General features: G+C 38.2%; 1 protein-coding gene across 1 annotated transcript in view; it reads left to right on the forward strand.

Annotated features, from left to right (window-relative positions):
- The first annotated feature begins 1,416 nt into the window (after nt 1–1,416).
- The window catches only part of ZPLD1 (zona pellucida like domain containing 1), a 62,456-nt gene continuing 43,865 nt past the window's right edge, over nt 1,417–20,007 (forward strand). The window contains exons 1-2 of the mRNA XM_061134155.1: nt 1,417–1,955; nt 17,062–17,175. Of these exons, the coding sequence (XP_060990138.1) occupies nt 1,925–1,955; nt 17,062–17,175 (145 nt within the window). The 5' untranslated portion in view covers nt 1,417–1,924. The remainder of the gene's footprint in view (nt 1,956–17,061; nt 17,176–20,007) is intronic.

Consider the following 20,007-nt stretch of genomic DNA (forward strand, 5'->3'; position numbering starts at 1 on the left):
CTGTTTGGTCCTTGGGTAGCAGCATTGCCCTTGCTGTGTCCACCGTGGCTGGCATCTCTCACATCGTCTCTGTCGACTTTAACACAAACTCTAGGCTTCCAACCTCTTCAGTCTTCCAACTCTGGCTCTTAAAGCCAAGATGTTGAGAACCAAAATCTTCTTTGTTTCTAGTAGTCAAAAACTATGTAGTTTTCCCTACTTTGAGGTAAAATAAGACTCTTTGTGCTGGGAGCCGGAACACGAGATCCCACTCATGACAAGGTCATGAGGAGAAGACCTGACAAGCAAGGCAGATCAGGACCTCAGGGATTTCGAAAAGCTGCCCCGGCGCTCACCTTAAAGATGATCTCTGTCTTTGTGATGCTTGCTATATTAGACTACTCCCTAATTTCTGTGACACGGGTAGAAGGCCTTCCCAGATCTCTCTCCAAACAAAATCAAGTTAGAACTTTAATTAATATGTCCGCCGGACGGTGGTATCCTATAAGATTATCCAGGATGAAAGGAGTGTTTCAATTTAGACCCCTTTGCTGGCATTCTAGCCCGCTTGGCAAATGTGTACTAATGTACATAACTGCTCACAACACCTTAACCATAAACAGCATAAAGCACCTGATCACATAAAGGCCCTAATAGGCACAGAGCCCTTTGGGGGTGAGGAAGCCCTATTAGAGAACACAAAAATATTATTCTAGAAGTGGTTATAGTTAAAGATTTAGAAAAGTAAGAGTTCAGAATTGTTAATTTTAACCAGGAATGCTAAACAGGGGCTGCCTCACCAGAGCTTCAGAGTCTTTGTGTGGTAAACCTTTTAGATAAATTTAACTGATAACTTCTGCCAAAGGACTGACCTTTGTGTTCATTAAAGAATAGATTACAGGAAAACAGCTTTGCATTCACCTAGGTCATAACATGTCAATAGGCCCCATGGACAGAAGATAACGTACAAGACTCTCACAAAGAAGTATGCAGAAAACACCCTGGTTTTGTGAAGGATAAGCTGATGTAATATTCAACTATCTTCCCCTTAAAAATGTACTAACTTAGAATATCAAAGCGACGGTAAAAAATAAAGATTGGCCAGACTCTGCTTCACCCCCTGTCTGGTCTCTCTCTCTCTCTCTCTCTCTCTCTCTGTGTCTTTCTCTCTCTCTCTCTTTCTCTTGCCGACGCCATTCATCCTGAGGGTACCCCTGGATCCTGCCAAGGCTGGACCCCGGCAAGTGGTGCCACGAACAGGGAACCTGAAGGTAATCCCCTCCATTGTTCAGTCTTCGGGATGGCTAGGACCCCACTAGGGCGCCGCGGACCCCCTCTGCACAAGATAGGTAGGGTGAGGAAAGTGGGTAGGCTTCAGGTTTATTCTTTAGGACCACACTAGGGTGCTACAGGCCCCCCTGCATAAGAAAGGTAGGGTAAGGAAGGTGGGTATGTTTAAGGTTCCTTCTTTTATAAGATTAAGATCCTCTCCTTTTTCTTCTTCTAGTTAGTAACAAAAATGGGTAACAGTGAGTTAAAGGAAAGACAGCTTTTTATTGGGGTTATATTGCAGCTATTAAATAAAAGAAGTGCTAAAGTAAAAAAGGCTAGTGTTCAATCTTTTTTCACATTTGTACAGGAGCAATGTCCTTATTTTCCAGAAGAGAGCAGTTCTCCTGGGTTCCCTTACCCTCCTGCCCTCCACCCCAGTGCCCTTTCCAATGAGATCTCTTGCTTTGTCAGCACATGTGTCTCCTCGGACAGTTCATTTATAAGAGCCCAGTTACAGGCCCTGGAAGGGGTCCCCCTTCCTGCAACTGGTGGGGACTCTTCTTCACTGAGACTGACATCCTGACCACTCGGGGTGCTCAGAGGCCAGCTTGCCTGCCAATGGACCAGACCCAGCGGCCGCAACTGGGACCCTTTTGTCCCTGGTCTCCTCCTGATGCAGACAACTGGCCAGAGTGCCCCGACCGGTAAGGAACAAGAGACTTTACTGACCTCTCTCCCCTTCCCTCTCTCTGTCCTCTCCTTAGCCCTTCCTATCCTTCCCGTTTTTCTAGTCCCCCGGTCCTGGACGCAGGAATCTGGTCGAAGGGCCTCAGCTTGCGCTGAGGATTGGAGACTGACCATCTCCTCTTGGCAGAGAACTCGAATTCTGGTAGGGCCGAGTTCCAGTCCTCCCTTCTCTGGAAGCCCAGGGAAAAGCCCCGTAACGCCTGGGTGTCTGCAGGTGGCAGGAGACGTCTGTAAGGCCACACTTTTTGCCCCTCTTTCCCGCCTCCTCCTCCTCCTTCTTTTCCTTTCCTCCTCTTAAAATCTTTGAAGACCTCTGAAGTTCAGTGTCTCTATAGAAGGTTTTCTGAGAGACTGTATTCTTGTATTTAAGGGAGTGTCTGATGAGGACTGCCAGGTTTATATGTGTGTGTTTTAACTCTGTTCTGTGTTGTGATTTTTGATGGTCATTTTGCTTTGTCTGGCCACCGTTTGGTTTAGCCCTGCCACCATTTTGTTAGAACTTGATTTTCTTTCCCTGTGCCTTGAGACCAGGGCTCTCAGGAACACTTATCTAGACCATCTCTAACTCCTGAGACTGAGGGAAAAGGGAAAAAGCTTTTAAAATTTTTTATTTATTTCAACTTTTTTATAAACTAGTAAATTTTATATTGTAGTATCTAATTCATGACCAAACTTTAAAAATGAGGCTAGATCTTGCACCGTGTCTGTCTAAATATGTCTTGGTATGTCTTTGTCTCTGGGTAATATTTTTTAGGTTAATTTGTAAATGAGCTCTATTTAATTGGCTTAAAAAGGTAAGCACTTACAAATCAAATAATTCTAAACTAAACAATAAATTCCAGGTTCAGCTGAACTGGGAAATAGTCAGTATTAAATACCTGATATTAATGTTTGTTAGTTGACCTATCTAATATAGACATGTCTTAGAGTAATTAACATCAAGCAAAATATTTTCATTATGCCTAGGTCTATTATAAGTTAAATATTGTTATATTGTAATATCTGTTACAAGTTTGTCAGCAAGGAAAGTACCTCAAGTAAAGAAACTTCAAAAAAGAAAAAAAATAAATGAGATAGGAGCTTTTAGATAAACTATTAAAAATCATCATACTTTAGAAATGTCTCTCTAAAACAGTCCCTTTAGATTTTGGTAACCTGAATTTCTAGGGTTGTGCTAAATTAAGTGACTGATTTGTTGAATAGCTAGATCATTCAAAAAAAAAAAAAGATTCTGAAACATTCATTACTGAACACTAATTTCCTCTTACAGAGAAACTGTAGATTTTGGACTATTAATGAATAATGTTTGATGCCATCCTGAGATGTTCACTAAAATTTTTTTAGAAATTGTCACTAGTATTTATGTTCACCAATCTGTAGAATGATAATATAAAAGTCAATTCTTGAGGGGGGATCGGGATGGGGAATACATGTAAATCCATGGCTGATTCATGTCAATGTATGACAAAACCCACTGCAATGTTGTGAAGTAATTAGCCTCCAACTAATAAAAATAAATGAAAAAAAAAAAAGTCAATTCTTGGTTGCTTAAGGAAAGTAATGTGTGTGTGTTCAGTAAAGAAGGTATGAGGAATGGAGTTACATTTTATGAAGGAAAAAGGAAGTAAGTCTGACTTATAGTTGGCTGTTCCAGGATGGGAGAACAAATGGGTACAGAAAGTGATAAAAAGGTTTTCTAGAATCTAGACCCCAGGGAAAGAGTTTTGTGTATGAACAAAAGTTTTCTTGAGATGTTGAACTGCCTTTGATAATGGATTTTAAGTTTCTTTACCTCTGAAGTGATCTGTTCTATGTTTACCTTTAAAATATTCTTTTTTACTTTGGCTAAGTAAATATATTATTTCACAGTGATCTATATGATTCTACCTGACAGAGTACTATAAACCCTTTTGATATTTATTGACAAATCTGCCTAAATAGCTTGACTTCTGGCTGACTTTGGGATGCTTCAGAGGGCCCCTGAGACATCCCAAAGAGCTATTAAACTACCTGAGTTCATTTGACATGTTAAATTGCATGGGAAATATTGTTGGACGAGTGATAAATCTTCTCAGGTTATATTGTATGATTGATGCTACTTATATAGATATCCTAAAAATTATGTGAAATTCATAAAAATCTGATATGTCCTGGTAAAATGTTGTCAGTTATAATTTTAGTTATCATGTTAAAGTGTTACAAGTCACAGCAATGACCAGGCTACTTTGTCAATTACAATTTAATTAGATTTTAAACATGCCTTGTATGGTTTCACTCTCATGCCTTTAGAAAAATACTGTTAGTTCTTCAAGATTTATAAAAAAGACTTTTCTAAGATTAACTGATAAATTTTGCTTGTTTGCTATCTAGTAAATTGGTAACAGACTGAAATTTAGTCTACTCTCTATGTTAAGAGAACAAAGTTTTCTTAGAATGAATCTTTCAATAACAGATTATGAATTTCTTTGCCTTTAAGTGATTTATATTTGTTTTTAAAATCTTTTGTTACTTTAGTAAAGTAAATAAGTGCTATTTAAGATTATGGTACATGTAAAAACTCATTTTGCTTCTACAAAAAATAACCTCTCACTGTTAGACTTGTGCTATCCTAATGTCCTTAAAACATGGCAACAGTCTACTCCTAAATCGAAAAATTAAAAATGGGTGAATGATAGCTGAAAATCAAAGAGTCAGGGCTATGGAAAATCCAAGACGGGCCACTTGGTTTTTCCCAGCTCCGTGACAAACCTCATTTTTATTTGATGGGTTAAAGCCTTCCCTGGCTACAGGGTTAATGTATCCATAATAAAGAAATCACTAAATATTAAGTTTTGTAAATTGTTAAACTAAGTTTCTAGTTTTGCTAATTAAGGTTTATTGTTTACTAAGACTCACTTCTGAGATAGTTCCTTGTTGTTATATTGCTAACAGATTTAATTAAGTTATTAAAAAAAGACACTCTAAGTTTGTTTCTAAAGCTTATATCAGTAATCTATCTTTGGATGAAGATCAGATGCCTCATGACCTGCAACCAAGACATCCTGTGCAGGCAACTCAACAAGCCTCCATACCCACATGGGGACAAATTAAGTCGCTTTGCCATCAAGCACAGAGAATAGCTTCTCTACAGGGATCTTCAGCCTCCCCTTAAAGGTTTTTATGGCTATGCTTGCTTCACTTTCTTGCCAGGTAAATGCTACCTCTTCTACATCAGAAAAATCCAAGTAGTTACTTGGAACAATGACCCTATACGGGTCAACCCAAACCAGCCTTATCTTTTGAGAGGATCCTATACTTCCTATGATAAAGATCACTATCCCATTAATTTTAACTGTACTTTTAGGGGATTAACAGATGACCTTCCCCTTTGCTTTAACTTCCCAAGAACTCTTATCACTCCCTCTAAGGAGGGGTGTGTCGGAGCCTCCAAGAAAGCAATTTTGTCAGATTCTCCAGCATCAAAATTTTCAGATAAAACAGGAGATTGGCTGGTTTGGATATTACAGGCCCCTATGCCCGGGGTCCTTGACCACTGTAAATCCTTGTTCCTCAACGCTCCACCAAAATATCCAAATTGTATTGATGCTGCTCCTTCAGACGTCATATGGAAAACTATAGACAACCGCCTTGGATATCCGGTATGGAAATCTTGTACTTATAATTTAAAAATAGATTATAGAATACCGGGAGGCAGAAACTATTTGGTACAAGACTGGAGCAATCCAAACCCAAGTCAGGATCCAGGATCTGTTCCTGACTATGTCAATAGGTTTAGCAATTGGAAAGATGATTCCGTCCCTTGGCCGTTGGCAGCCAGCAGATGGCATTATAATCAATTTGTTCCCCCCATGTTGTCCTATACAACTAAGGGCAAAACCTTTTGGCAACCAGAAATTTGGAGAGCCCTTGCTGCCGCCTCCCTTGTTACCCTATCTTGGCCAGAGAACGATTCCACCTATTCTGTGCTGCCTTCTTTACCCTCCCCTTAAGTTTTTTTTTTGTTGTTGTTGTTCACTAATAACTCTAAAAAGCTTCATATACAGATGAACTATTCAGGTGGACCAAATATAGTCTGCTGTGAACAATGCATGCTCTCATCCTGCCTAAGCGCTCAATATAATATTTGTTCCTTTGTGGTGCTGTGACGTCCACCTTATCTTATGGTGCCCGTCGCAGTGAGTACCTATTCGTATGACAATTACGGTCTAGCCGTTCTGCAACAACTGCAAGATTTAATGCGATCCCGACGGTTTGTAGGACTGCTTATCTTAGGGATTTCAGCCTTAATAACCGCAATTACCTCTGTCACTGTGGCAGCGATATCATTGACTCAACAGGTACATACTGCTCAATATGTCAATGACATGTCAAAAAATGTTTCTTTAGCTCTAGCTATGCAAGAGATTATAGACAGGAAATTAGAATTAAAAGTAGACGCCCTAGAAGAAGCGGTCATGCATATTGGAACTGAATTACAGGCCTTAAAAGTAAAGTTAGCATTATCCGGTCACGCCAACTATCGGTGGATTTGTGTAACACCCCTAAAAGTAAATGATAAAGATTATAATTGGGAAAAGATTAAAAATCATATTTCATGTGTATGGAATAGCTCCAGCATTAGTTTAGATCTTGGAAAGCTTCACGGTCAGATAAAAACCTTAGAACAATCCTGACTGGACTTTACTGCTGCAGGGGCTGCTAATGATTTTTTTCATACCATTTCTAACTTTATTACTGGAAAAAATATCCTATCAACTATCCTCAGTTATGCTACTGTGGCAGCCCTAGTCCTACTTCTCATTATAATCCTTCCTTGTATTGTCAGAACTCTCCGGCAGAACACTCAGAAGCTCGCGACTGAGATCCATCTGGCTGTCTTAAAAAATAAAAAAGGGGGAGATGCTGGGAGCCGGAACACGAGATCCCACTCATGACAAGGTCATGAGGAGAAGACCTGACAAGCAAGGCAGATCAGGACCTCAGGGATTTCGAAAAGCTGCCCCGGCGCTCACCTTAAAGATGATCTCTGTCTTTGTGATGCTTGCTATATTAGACTACTCTCTAATTTCTGTGACACGGGTAGAAGGCCTTCCCAGATCTCTCTCCAAACAAAATCAAGTTAGAACTTTAATTAATATGTCCGCCGGACGGCGGTATCCTATAAGATTATCCAGGATGAAAGGAGTGTTTCAATTTAGACCCCTTTGCTGGCATTCTAGCCCGCTTGGCAAATGTGTACTAATGTACATAACTGCTCACAACACCTTAACCATAAACAGCATAAAGCACCTGATCACATAAAGGCCCTAATAGGCACAGAGCCCTTCGGGGGTGAGGAAGCCCTATTAGAGAACATAAAATGTTATTCTAGAAGTGGTTATAGTTAAAGATTTAGAAAAGTAAGAGTTCAGAATTGTTAATTTTAACCAGGAATGCTAAACAGGGGCTGCCTGACCAGAGCTTCAGAGTCTTTGTGTGGTAAACCTTTTAGATAAATTTAACTGATAACTTCTGCCAAAGGACTGACCTTTGTGTTCATTAAAGAATAGATTACAGGAAAACAGCTTTGCATTCACCTAGGTCATAAAATGTCAATAGGCCCCATGGACAGAAGATAACGTACAAGACTCTCACAAAGAAGTATGCAGAAAACACCCTGGTTTTGTGAAGGATAAGCTGATGTAATATTCAACTATCTTCCCCTTAAAAATGTACTAACTTAGAATATCAAAGCGACGGTAAAAAATAAAGATTGGCCAGACTCTGCTTCACCCCCCGTCTGGTCTCTCTCTCTCTCTCTCTGTGTCTTTCTCTCTCTCTCTCTTTCTCTTGCCGACGCCATTCATCCTGAGGGTACCCCTGGATCCTGCCAAGGCTGGACCCCGGCACGTGGTGCCACGAACAGGGAACCCGAAGGTAATCCCCTCCATTGTTCAGTCTAAGGGATGGCTAGGACCCCACTAGGGCGCCGCGGACCCCCTCTGCACAAGATAGGTAGGGTGAGGAAAGTGGGTAGGCTTCAGGTTTATTCTTTAGGGCCCCACTAGGGTGCTACAGGCCCCCCTGCATAAGAAAGGTAGGGTAAGGAAGGTGGGTATGTTTAAGGTTCCTTCTTTTATAAGATTAAGATCCTCTCCTTTTTCTTCTTCTAATTAGTAACAAAAATGGGTAACAGTGAGTTAAAGGAAAGACAGCTTTTTATTGGGGTTATATTGCAGCTATTAAATAAAAGAAGTGCTAAAGTAAAAAAGGCTAGTGTTCAATCTTTTTTCACATTTGTACAGGAGCAATGTCCTTATTTTCCAGAAGAGAGCAGTTCTCCTGGGTTCCCTTACCCTCCTGCCCTCCACCCCAGTGCCCTTTCCAATGAGATCTCTTGCTTTGTCAGCACATGTGTCTCCTCGGACAGTTCATTTATAAGAGCCCAGTTACAGGCCCTGGAAGGGGTCCCCCTTCCTGCAACTGGTGGGGACTCTTCTTCACTGATGTAAACTGATGTAATATTCAACTATCTTCCCCTTAAAAATGTACTAACTTAGAATATCAAAGCGACGGTAAAAAATAAAGATTGGCCAGACTCTGCTGCACCCCCCCCCGCCCCCCGCCCCCGTCTGGTCACTCTCTCTCTCTCTCTCTCTCTCTCTGTCTTTCTCTCTTTCTCTCGCTGACGCTGTTCTTCCTGAGGGTACCCCAGGATCCTGCCAAGGCTGGACCCCGGCATCTTTGGAAGTCAGAGTTAGGCAATATATATTCTTGTAATATAGGTTCTATTCTCATCTTCCTAAAAGGATCGAGAATTGTGGGGCAACAGAGAGGGTTGGCAGGAAACTCATTCAAAATATTGTCATATTACTCAGGAATCCTGCATGGAGATGGGGGACTTGAGGAATTTCAAGAATAATTTTGACTACATGAGGGATGACTCATATATGACTATATGAGCTGAAGATCATAACTGATCAATAGAGTGCTATCCCTCTAAATGTGTAAGAAATATTCTCCTGTAAATCCATACTATATACTTTCTTGAGTCACTCCTTGACCTTTTTCCATAGCACTTACCAAATATATTTTAATGTATGCCATTATTGACTTCCCCTCTGTAGTTTTTTAAACTCTATGAGGGTAAAGACCATGTTTATTTTGTTCACTGCTGGATTAATTCCCAGTACCTTGAGTCTAACATAGAAACTGCTTATAAAAATTTTTGTAATGAATAAATAAATGAAAAAATTAACCAAGGAATACCAACTAGTGGAGTATAGATAGAAAGGGGCTCTTCTATTCTTATGCAAAAGTGCACCAAAGTATTAAGTAATCTTTTGCTATTGGTACCCATATAAACACTGTTGATTTTTTGGAGGTAGGATGATATTCAGCCTATTCAGAATATATCAGCATGGTGTCCCTTCTCTTTGGCTGATTCTTGTGCTATGCTTGCTCATATGTATTTTGTATGTCACCTCTATTGATAAATATTGTCATTCTGAAGTGATCACACTAATAGTCAATTGTTTAATTAATTGAGGGAAATGTACATTTAAGAGAAATAGCTAAATTATCACTTTATTATTGATTTGTTATTATATTTCATGAAAGGATAAAGAAAATAAATATACTAATATATATCTTCAAAGCTGCTTCAGAATAATAAAATATATGCATATCTTAAAAATTAACATAGTAAATTATTTAAAAAAGAGTTTTTAGAATGACTTAGTTCAATCTGTCAGTACCCCCAGAACTAAGGTACAGAATAAATGTTCTAAACTAAACACTGTAGATCATTTAAATGCTACAGACTTCTTGGGAAAACCCTCAACAAAAAGACAAATGAGAAATGCGAGCAAAGGGAAATAAATGAACACTCACTTTGTGTCAGAGAAGATTGGAGTAGGTTTTACTCTAAGGAACAGCCTTCAGCATTCATATTTCCTCATGGTATACATTAAGATCTCTAGTCATAAAATTTCTAAATGTCTTCTTGATGACTAAACCTGTTTTGTTTTTTGTTTGAGGCATTATTCAGGAAGCACACAGTGTATTTTATTTTTTGCTTAGCAAGACAAGAATGTTCTATGTTAAGGAATGTATGTACAAAATAATATACTTGTAGAAATACATTTCTGATGAAAGTTTTATATTTTCATTTCCCTTTTATTATATATGTTGCCTCTAACGTCTCAGTGCAACACAGAAATAAAGAACATAGAGCTTCAGTCTAGACACCTGATCAGAAAACAGATTACTTCATTATAGTATTCTTCAAATAATATTGTCTCCAGCGTGGTAAAACTGGTGATTTTGGAGGGTGAGCTAATATGTCTTTCTTCTAGAGGCAAGACCATGTAACACTGTAAAACCTGACTGAGAAAGACAGCTGCCTACCTGTACAACTACAGTGCCTGTTTGCCTCGGGTCTTACCTGGGTCCCATTGGCTCCTTTGAAGGCTAACATAGGACTCTACTCTTTTGATTTAAACTTTTTGATCGCTATTTAAATCAAAAGAATAGAGTCCTATGTTAACCTTCAAAGGAGCCAATGGGACCCAGGTCTCTATAAAATAACACATTTCTTCTCCCTTTCTCTGCAAACTCTTCCATCTATTTGTAGTCAATTAAAGCTTAATCAACTTTTTCTGATCTTTTCTGAGGAACAGGCTTGGGTGTGTACCATAGAAGCACCAGAAAAGAGGTGAAGCCCCCTGTAGGGAACAGCAAGTCTGTGCAGGTCAGTAAGTGCAGAGGAGGGCTGAGAAGGAGTGGATTAGGGTGATCACCAATGTCTAAGAGCCAACTTCATATTTATGTGAATCTGTATGATTAAACAATTTGCTGTGGCTTACTAAACAAAAATTCATATCTTAGATTGATGATTAAATATTTGAAGAAATGATTTTGGTTTAAATTTTCTATTTTTTCCTAACTAGAAATATACTATATTTCTAGTATAAAGGCAATAAAATTAAAGAAGTATGAAACTTTGATGAATTGTTTCTGCAAAAGTTATTTCTCAAGAGTAGATAAAGTGCTTTTGAACAGATTCACTTTTTCTCAGGTCACAGGAGTGCTATTTAATAAATTACTTTTCTTGGGTGCCAAGAGCCACCTTTATTCATCTGAAAAGGTTAATGCAGCTGTTCAAAGTTGTCCAAGTTGTTCTCAGAGAATAATTTAAGCACTGAAACTCTGTTTTGTTTAGGAAATTCCTAAAGAGAAAAAAAAAATGTTCAGTACCAATTAAACACAAGTAGTTATAGTAGTTCATAACTGACATTGTTTTTTCCTCCTGAGTGCCATTTATATGGATTGATTTATATCCCTGGCCACATAAAACTTTAGAATTCCCTCTTTTTCACCCCAGGATTTCCTATCTTTCCTTTTATTTAATTTTTTCCCATAGTACTTATTATAAATATACTGTGTTTCACATATAGATTTTGTTTTCTTCTGACTTCCTTCACTAGAATGTAAGTTCTATGCAAATAACTTTTTTTCTGATTGCATTACCTCAGTTTCCCTGGACAGTACTAGGCACATGTAAACATTCAATAAATGAATGTAGGAATAAATCAGTATTGATCAGATTTACCAAGTAATTGCCAGATTTCCATTTGATGAACCATTGAAAGCATAATTTACCTTTCTCATGATTAGAAAATATAGTAAGAAAACATGGTTAGAAAAGTGCTTTTAAAAACATTCTGATACATAGTCAGCCCTTAACACTCACTGGTACTATCATTAAATCAATTAGTGAAAAGAATACTATTTTTTGATGTACTCATTGCCTAAGTGAAATAGAGTCATGAAAATTAAGTAGATATTAAACATATTTGCCTCAATCGTCTGAATCCTTTAGTTCAAAGCATATTTTAAGAATACATTATTAATATAATTTACTTTCTGAAAAGTAACAAGACTTAATTAAATTTATTTGACAAACTCCAATTAAATCAAACAGAGTATTATAATAATTCCAAAGATTAAGCTTGGTTTTGAATTGTGCTCTGCCATTTACTAAGTCATTTACTAATTGACCCTGGGCAAGTCAATTAAAAACCTTAGGCTTCAGTTTCCACATGTGTAACACGGGTGAAAATTAAATCTATGTCAGTAGTTTAATATTAAACATAGCACAGTACCTGACACATAACAATTCCTTGATAAAAGGAAGATCAAAAAAATATTATTAAATGTATAAAATCTAGTGAAAAATGTCGGTGACAAAGCTATCTCAATTTACATAAAATTAAGTGAGAATTAAGAGTGAAATTATATTTTTCTGACCCCAAGTTTAAGCAAATAAATCAGAAATTCACATTTTGGAAGAAATTATCATTTTCAAAAGAGCACTTAATATAGGAAATACTAACATTTGATGCAAATCACTTAGCATATGACTTCCTTTGTATTGCTAAGTATAAAACACAGAGCCTCTTAGTACCAGTGTAAGGATGCAGGTGTCCTTTTAAAATCAACACTTCTAAATTCCTGAAAAGCCAACATTATATATACAATCCTCATCCTTCCCTATCCCAATAAATTTAAACTTATGGAGGTACTGAGTTCGAAAGATGTTCAAAAACTGTATGATACATGTCTTCAAGGTCATTGTTATCTAAGAATGTGTTACAAATTTTTTGTTATATGGGCCATGTTAGGCAGTTTTGTACATTTTTAGCACCAAAGTAGGGGCATTGGATACTACACTTAGTTATGGTGGAGAAGATGGGAAATGTTTCTGCTCAGGTTCTCTACAGAGACTGCTGGAGCCACAGTGGGAAAACAAGCCTTTCAGGTCATCCCAAGGTAGACCACAGACCCTGGGTGCTACCCTGTAATATGATGCTTAACGATGTTCTGTGAGCCAGATCGAGTCGAGTATGTATGTCTATAATTGTCCAGGAGCTGAGGAGCCTGAGCAAACAGGACATTGTGCTCTAGTGAGGGTAGAGTCTCAGCATTGTCTTCAAATCCCAAGCAACCCCATTTCAGAAAAGAACTTTAGAAGCTGTGACAAGTAACATCTCCAAGCTTGCTACTATTGTGAGCTGATACTCAAGTTTCCTCTGTACAAAGGAAATGATGGTGACAGGGTTGAGGATGCGGAATGTACAAGAAACTAGTTCATCTTTTTTTTTTTTTTTAACTTGTGGATGGAATATAAAGAACCTCTCAAAGTCTTGAAAATGCCACGAGCACTGCTAATGTTACAGGGGTCAGAATGTGGATACTGCCTACATGAAAGATGTGGGTGTCCTTCAAAGTTCCCCTGCTTAATGTACCTTAATATTAAAACACAGACCAGTACAAATAACATCATGTATATAATAATGTGATTCAACTAATCAGGGCTGTTCCTAGGCCAGGGCCACCTGAGTGTCACGCAGTCTAGCACAGAAGAAGGAGGCTTAGCCCAAGGAACACAGGTCCTGGCACTACCCCTTTCCATTGGAATGAGAAAACCTTCCGTATGTCCAGACTACGCTATTGATAGCTTATGGTGAATGATGTCAGATTCGTGATCTCCGAGGAAGATTTAGTTTTGGGACCAGGGACCAGGCTTGAATACTCAGAGCTTTTGTGTGGCCAAAGTTTTATTACAGTGAAAAAAGACAGACATCAGAAGAGCAATGGAGAGTGCCCCACTTGCTAATCTTGTCAACACCTTACATACTTTTACCAGACCCACCCTCTCTCAACATACATCTTAAATTAACAAGATTAGAACTAACAATGTGAATGTGAAGTCGCTCAGTCGTGTCCGACTCTTTGTGACCCCATGGAGCCTACCAGGCTCCTCCATCCATGGGATTTTCCAGGCAAGAGTACTGGAGTGGGGTGCCATTTCCTTCTCCAGAACTAACAATAGAAAGGTCTTACCAGACCACCTCAGTTCAGTCAGTTCAGTCGCTCAGTCGTGTCCAACTCTTTGTGATCCCATGAATCGCAGCACGCCAGGCCTCCCTGTCCATCACCAACTCCCGGAGTTTACTCAAACTCATGCCCATCGAGTCGGTGATGCCATCCAGCAATCTCATCCTCTGTCATCCCCTTCTGCTCCTGCCCCCAACCCCTCCCAGCATCAGGATCTTTTCCAATGAGTCAGCTCTTCGCATGAGGTGGCCAGAAGTACTGGAGTTTCATCAGCATCAGTCCTTCCAGTGAACACCCAGGACTGATCTTTAGGATGGAGTGGTTGGATCTCCTTGCAGTCCAAGGGACTCTCAAGAGTCTTCTCCAACACCAGACCACCTACTCCCACGTAAAGTAACAGAATTAGTCAGAAGGTTCCTGCTAAGAAGGAGAAACATCCTTAAGCAAAACACACTGTTGTTATATGATTAGCACAGAGCTTAAGGGAAAACACACCCTTGAGCAATATGAATTGTTATGTTGTGTAATCATTATCTCTGGGCTTAAAGGAAATAAATTTATGTCTTATGTGACTAAGACAAAACAGGCAGAAAAAAAGTTTGTCCTTTTCTCCAGCTCCAGAGCCCTGGGCCCCTTCCTCCTTGGGGGCCCTTATCAACCTACCTAAAGAATTAACTCTCTCATTTGTCCCTTTTGTGTTTGTAGTTTATACAGTCTTATGATCATCAACTTGATTTTCAAATGTTAAATCTAGAGGGAGGACTTGAATCTGTATCTGCTAAAATGAAAATCAATGGACTTTCTGTTAAAGCAAGCTGCCTTCTACCTCTACCTTCTACTTTTCAAAAAAAAATATTAAGAGTTTTAATCTCTATGACAGGCTCTAAGTCTTGTTCAAAGTGTAGGGCTACCTCTTTTAGACAACCTCAGATCTGATCTAAAGTTGTAAAGCAAAGACTTTACTAAGCTGCTGTTAGTGGGCTGTTTCAAGTAACATGTTTTTCTTAACCATTTTTGGTAAACAGATGAGTCCAGTTTAGCCTGTAATAATAATTCTCAATTCTTCCACAATGAGAACCTCCTCTCTGATTTTAAAAGATAATTTTCTCCCTCACAATGCTCATATTATAAAATACATCTATTTTACAAATTGCATTCACTATGTAAGAATTTGTTTTTATATGAAAAGATCTATTAAAGGGTACAGAATTTTAAAAGCTAAAAAAAAAAAAAAGATGATAAATGGCAACCAAAATAACACTAAATTTATTTACTAACAGATGATGTTTAGGTAGCTTGTGCAGCAAACTCTCATCAGAAAGATCTGGAGTTGAATTCTAGTCCCTCCACTTGTTTTCCATGTTACTTTAGTATTCTGAGACTTATTTTTCTTTTTCAGTACACAGAGTAGTAAATTCAATATCATCCAGTGTTTATAAGGGTATGAATGAGGGAATATAGGAACATTATCTGGCAGCACACTGCCTTCTTTGCATACAGCATCCACTCAATAAGTATTCTTTTTCTCCTGTGAGAGAATATATACAAAAACTAGAAAGCATTTCTGAATAATGAAAGTAACTCACCAGTGAAAATTCCTGAGTCCCTCTCTAGAAAGAGAGACAACAGTGTGTGTCTCCAGTGCCTTCTAGGAATGAATGGAATTCATCATGAGCAGGAAGTTGTAGAGACTAGCATCACTGTGTGTGTGGTGGGATGTACCTTTCAGACATAAGCTGCTGTCTTTCCTAACAATCTTCCATAGACTCCAAAAGAGCAAGGCTGTCGTAGTCTATCTGAAATGTCCTGAGGAGCTAGACGTTGAAGGCACAGGTGTGTTCAAGAGACCCCAGGGTCTGGGTCAGCCATTTGTGTGAGCCTTTTGTTATAGAGTGTCCTACCAGATCAGGCATATGGTTGTTCTTCCAAAAGTTGTTAGGTTTGTGTATGAGTGGTATGCGACAGTGACAAAGAAGGAAGCTCCTGTTGAATTATTTTTGTTTTTTCTGTTTATTTTTGGGAAAAACTCGTGCTATCCTTTCCCACATCCTCACCAAAGTGACTTTGTTAATAATAAACATGCTATACTAAAAACGTGATTCAAAAGCAAGATGTATTTCCTTCCTTTTGCTAAAGGCTACACTTGGTCATCTAAGAGCAGATCATTAAGAACAGCTTAGACATTATTATTCCCCAAAACCCAGAAGCTTTAAACATGCAATAAATTATTTGAGTAAGCTATTTACAATTTTATTTTCTTTTTGTTTTTTATTCACAGACCAAAACCACCAACCCAAAAGATTTTTTTTCTCAATGCACAGACTGTGCTCTGATAACAAGTTGGGCACTTCTAGAAGATATTTTAGCTCTATAAAGCCAGTAAAAGGCCATATAGGAAAAAAAAAAAAAACTAAACATCAGGCTGACTGGTATTTAAGTATTAAAGTCAATTTGTATGTATTTGTTCAACACATATTGAGAATTTCTATTACACTCTTCTAAGAATTCAAGGTTTTCATTATTCTATATCAGTATCATCCACTAGTGAGCAGTCACTGGAGGAACCATAATATTATTCCACACATAGTATTTTTCTGTTCTTCCTCTGCTTTATTCCTTTGTTTCCTGAGAAAATGATATATAAACCATTGATTTTGAGAAATATCAGTATCCTGGAATTCCTTTGCTGAGAGGAAAGGTTTCTTGACACTATTGGTTCATTAATAGTATTGAGGATTCTCTGAAAATCAACTCTTGGGGGTTAAATCCCTCAGACTATGGATATTCTACTTTAAAGGGTATCATTGCCTCCACATCATCAGTCTGCTTTTCTATGCTTTCTAATCTACCAAATATTTGGTTTGAGTTCTTCCTATGTATAATAAAAATCTTTCATTTACTAATGTTTTGATTTATATCTTAGTTCTTCTACTACAAAAATGTAGCTTTGTTATACTTAACAAACTGGAGTCAAAGAATGAAAATAGTTTTGAAATGTTGTGGCCAAAATCTCTCCCTTATTGTTGATAATTATTTCTGATAGTCCTTAGGCCTCTAATGAGCTCTGCCTGCACGGATGTAGACAGCCTGCTTGTCCAACAGTGAGTTGAGAGCAGCTTCAGTCTTCCCAGCAAGTAAGAGTGAAGGCTGGTGATGTCCACATGAAAAATAACTCTTTTCTAGGTTTTGCAATGGAACAGATATGGTTGCTGTTGCTACTAACAACTAGAGTGCTTCCAGGTTCTGCTCAGTTCAATGGCTACAATTGTGATGCCAACCTCCACAGTAGATTTCCTGGTAAGTCTGAACCCAGTCTTTTCTCTAATTGTATCTGGAAAGAGTGATTATGTTTAAATAGAAAATGATTTAAATGCATATGTAAAATGAGGGGGATATCTGTCTTTACTAAGTGGATATTAACAAATGGAAAATGACGAAAGACATTTTTCTGAAGTTGTAATTTATAACCACATTAACATATAAAGTGTTCATTGTATTAGTTTATATTATTATAATGGCTGCTCACAGATGTGAAAAATATTAGCTAATGATTCATAAAATTGGGAGAGGCTAATGTCATTCAAAATTTGTCTACTTGATGGACTTTTTCTCATAAATTAATTCAGACTTTAAAATTTTCCGTTATATTCTAATAGATTTATTTAGGAAGAATACTTAGAAAATGATTGTGAAATATTATACAGTACTCAAACAAAATACTATTTCAATGAAGTGTTGGTCACCAAAAGTACACAGGCCAGCTTCAGAATGCGTTTCAGACCAATCCATTAATATTTTGACAGACATGAGACTTTGACCATCTTGATGGGTGTGTCCCATAGGTTGTTAGAATCTGCGTTTTTTTAGAGGCAATTTGAGGTTTCACTTAAACATTCATCTTTTTATATCAGCTGAAGTTATAGAGCCATAGTTCAATATTTACAAAAAAAAGATTAGGTAATCCGAAACTCTTTTTCTACATATGCGTTGCAAACCGAAATACCTTCTCCCATGTTTTACGTGCTCCTGTGTTTGGAGCATGGCAGGGCAACAGCACCTACACAGAACAATCAGTAGGTAGTTATTTAGTTGATGTGAAGTTTCTAATTTATTGAGCACAGGTAATCCGGCTTGCTCCAGAATAAAGAAAGAATACGTAGAAATATCTTCATGAGCCCAGATCTAGTATGAGACTATTTGGTAGGTTAAGTAAAATAAGGAGTTCAGGATGGGGAATGTCTAAAAGCAAGTCTACAAAGGTAAGTTCAGGCAGGGTTCTTAATGATTTTGAATACACAAATGATAGGATTTTTTTTTTTAACCTTTTTACTATGGAAAATTTAAAATATATTCAAAAGTAGAGATTAGTTAAAAAAAATCCATAGTAATCATCCAGCTTCATCAGTTGTCAGCATTTATAAATTTTGTTTCATGTGTCTTTCCTACTACTCCCATCTCTAAAATATTTTAAAATAAATTCATTTTTCATGTTTCAGTATATATAAGTGAAAAAAACTTTAAAAATCATTACACTTATTTGTTTAATAAACTTAATAATAATTCCTTAATATCATTCAATATTCAGCCAAGTTGCCTCTAAATCAATATGGTACATTTGTTGATGCATTTCTTGAGTCTGTTTTAATGTATTGCATGCGTTAGCTTTTCTAAAATGCCATTTATCTCTGTAAGTAACTTGGTCATTTGTTTCTTAGAATTCCAACACTCTGGGTCTGGTTGAGTGTAACTCCTTTGTGTCATTTAACATGCTCCTCTTTTCCTATATAACCTGCTAACAGATTAGAGCTAGAGGTTTGAATAAATAAATTCAGGTTCAGTTGTTTTGGCAAAAGTAATTTGTGTATTATTTGTGTAATGAAAGTGTTTCAACCTTATTTTGTAGGCCATGAAGAGCCATTGCATCTTTTTAAACCCACCTTTTTAAGGATTTTATGGGGTCACATCTTATTTGAGAAAGTAGACATTGGGGAAAAGTGTGAAAGACAGAATCTAGTGAGAAGAGACTAGTGGCAGAGAGAAATGTCACGAAGGCAGTGGCAACAGAAGCAGAAGGAGGCAGGTGTTCAGAGATACAGTGTTTTGTGGTGGATACATAAGAACTTGAGAACTGATTTGATTTGGGAGGTGAGCCAAGAAGACCAGAGGGTGTTTTGAAATTGAATAATTCAGTGTTGATACTGTTAACTGACCCTGAGAGCATAGGGCATTTGCATGTTTTAGAAAGGAAGCTTGGGTTTGAAAAGAATGACTTTGAAGTACTTTTAGAATGTAGAGAGGCAGCCTCTACTCAGAAGTAGGAAATACAGACCTGGTCTGAGGAGAGAGGCTGGAGACTGAAAGAAGCGGTGTGAGAGTTGGATTCCGGTGCAGCGAGTGAGCAGTGAAGGAGAGACAGAAGGGAGGAGAGGTGTGGGAATACACTGCCCTGTAAATAACTTTGGGGGTGAAGGAGGAGCGGGGAGGATCTGAGCTCATGTTCATGAGTGAGAAAAGAGGGGATTCGAGGACTAGAGACACCTCATCTATTATGTCAGAGTATGAATCAGCAAAGGGGCAGGATTCAGAGCCTGGGAATCCTAACAACAACAACAAAATACTAGCAAAGTATATGCATGAGCAAAGGGAAAGTATGCAGAGATGGAATACTAACAAAGAAACACCTCATGCAGGAAGATTGCTCAGTAGAGAGAATATAGCTGATGTGGTAGTTATTACACTTGTAAAGATAAACTGAACATGTAAATGAGCCAAGGAGTGACTAGGACAGCAAAAGGAAGTATTTTTCATGTGGTAAATTTTAAAAATGGTGTGGAAGCTTCCACCTACAAGAGCACCTTCTGATCACCAGCATCCAAGCCAGCTGAGACAGTTGTTATGTTTGGATGTCATCACTTCACCCCAGATGTGCGGTGCTTACTGGCTCAGTCGTGTCTGACTGTTTGCGACCCCACGGACTGCAGCCCACCAGGCTCCTCTGTCCATGGGGATTCTCCAAGCGAGAATGCTGGAGTGGCTTGGATGGGATCTTCCCAACCCAGGGATCGAACCCAGCTCTCCTGCACTGCAGGCAGATTCTTTACCGACTGAGCAACCAGGGAAGCCCTTACC

Source organism: Dama dama, chromosome 31, assembly GCF_033118175.1.
Source record: "Dama dama isolate Ldn47 chromosome 31, ASM3311817v1, whole genome shotgun sequence".
NCBI classification, from domain to species: Eukaryota; Metazoa; Chordata; class Mammalia; order Artiodactyla; family Cervidae; genus Dama; species Dama dama.